The sequence below is a fragment of the Micropterus dolomieu genome, unplaced genomic scaffold (genome assembly GCF_021292245.1).
Source record: "Micropterus dolomieu isolate WLL.071019.BEF.003 ecotype Adirondacks unplaced genomic scaffold, ASM2129224v1 contig_14792, whole genome shotgun sequence".
Classification (NCBI taxonomy): domain Eukaryota; kingdom Metazoa; phylum Chordata; class Actinopteri; order Centrarchiformes; family Centrarchidae; genus Micropterus; species Micropterus dolomieu.
In genome coordinates this window covers 1-1,440 of record NW_025743778.1, presented here as the reverse complement: position 1 = coordinate 1,440, position 1,440 = coordinate 1, and the positions used below count along the sequence as shown (strand labels likewise).

At 48.4% G+C, this 1,440-nt stretch overlaps 1 protein-coding gene across 1 annotated transcript in view; it reads right to left on the bottom strand.

Annotated features, from left to right (window-relative positions):
• The window catches only part of LOC123967017 (NLR family CARD domain-containing protein 3-like), a gene marked incomplete at its 5' end in the record, with an annotated part of 7,432 nt that extends 5,995 nt beyond the window's left edge, over nt 1-1,437 (bottom strand). Inside the window, one exon of the mRNA XM_046043067.1 lies at nt 760-1,437. Coding sequence (XP_045899023.1) covers nt 760-1,437 — 678 coding nt within the window. The remainder of the gene's footprint in view (nt 1-759) is intronic.
• Nucleotides 1,438-1,440: the final 3 nt, after the last annotated feature.

The window sequence follows — 1,440 nt, the reverse complement described above, 5'->3', positions numbered from 1 at the left end:
GAAGCAGAGTATTTCTTAAGGTCAAACACGTCCAGATCTTTTTCTGATGACAGTAAGATGAAGACCAGAGCTGACCACTGAGCAGGAGAGAGTTTATCGCTGGAGAGACTTCCTGAACTCAGGGACTGTTGGATCTGATCCACTAGAGAACGATCCTTCAGTTCATTCAGACAGTGGAACAGATTAATGCTTTTCTCTGCAGAGTGAGTCTTTTTGATCTTCTTCTTGATGTACTTGGCTGCTACCTGATTGGTTTTTGATCCACTTCCTGTCTGTGTCAGCAGGCCTTGTAGGAGAGTCTGATTGGTCTTTGAGTCACTTCCTGTCTGTGTCAGCAGGCCTCGTAGGAGAGTCTGATTGGTCTGCAGTGAAAGTCCCAGGAGAAAGCGGAGGGACAAGTCTAGGTGTCCATTTAGACTCTGTAAGGCCTTGTTCACAGCACTCTGGTAGAAACATGTTGATGTGCACCTGAACAGTTTAGACCTCCAGGAGGTTGATTGTTTCTCTGCCAGCAGGTTGACACCAGAGTTGATGAAGGTCAGATGGACATGAAGAGCAGCCAGAAACTCCTGAATGCTCAGATGGACGAAGCAGAACACCTTGTCCTGGTACAGCCCTCTCTCCTCTTTAAAGATCTGTGTGAACACTCCTGAGTACACTGAGGCTGCTCTGATATCGATGCCACACTCTGTCAGGTCTGATTCATAGAAGATCAGGTTGCCTTTCTGCAGCTGCTCAAAAGCCAGTTTTCCCAGAGACACAATCATCTTCCTGCTCTCTGGACTCCAGTGCTGGATCTGTCTCAGCTCCTCCATCATACTTGGTGTTCTTCAGTTTGGACTGAACCACCAGGAAGTGGATGTACATCTCAGTCAGGGTCTTGGGCAGCTCTCCTCCCTCTCTGGTCTTCAACACCTCCTCCAGAACTGTAGCAGTGATCCAGCTGAAGACTGGGATGTGGCACATGATGTGGAGGCTTCGTGATGTCTTGATGTGGGAGATGATTCTGCTGGCCTGCTCCTCATCTCTGAACCTCTTCCTGAAGTACTCCTCCTTCTGTAGGTCATTGAACCCTCTGACCTCTGTCACCATGTCAACACACTCAGGAGGGATCTGATTGGCTGCTGCAGGTCGTGTGGTTATCCAGAGGCGAGCAGAGGGAAGCAGGTTCCCCCTGATGAGGTTTGTCAGCAGCACATCCACTGAGGTGGACTCTGTAACATCAGTCAGGACCTCATTGTTGTGGAAGTCCAGAGGAAGTCGACACTCATCCAGACCGTCAAAGATGAACACAACTTGGAACTCTTCAAACCTGCAGATTCCTGCTTCTTTGGTTTCAGGAAAGAAGTGATGAACAAGTTCCACCAAGCTGTACTTTTTCTCTTTCAGCACATTCAGCTCTCTGAAAGTGAATGGAAATGTGAACTGTATGTCCTGGTT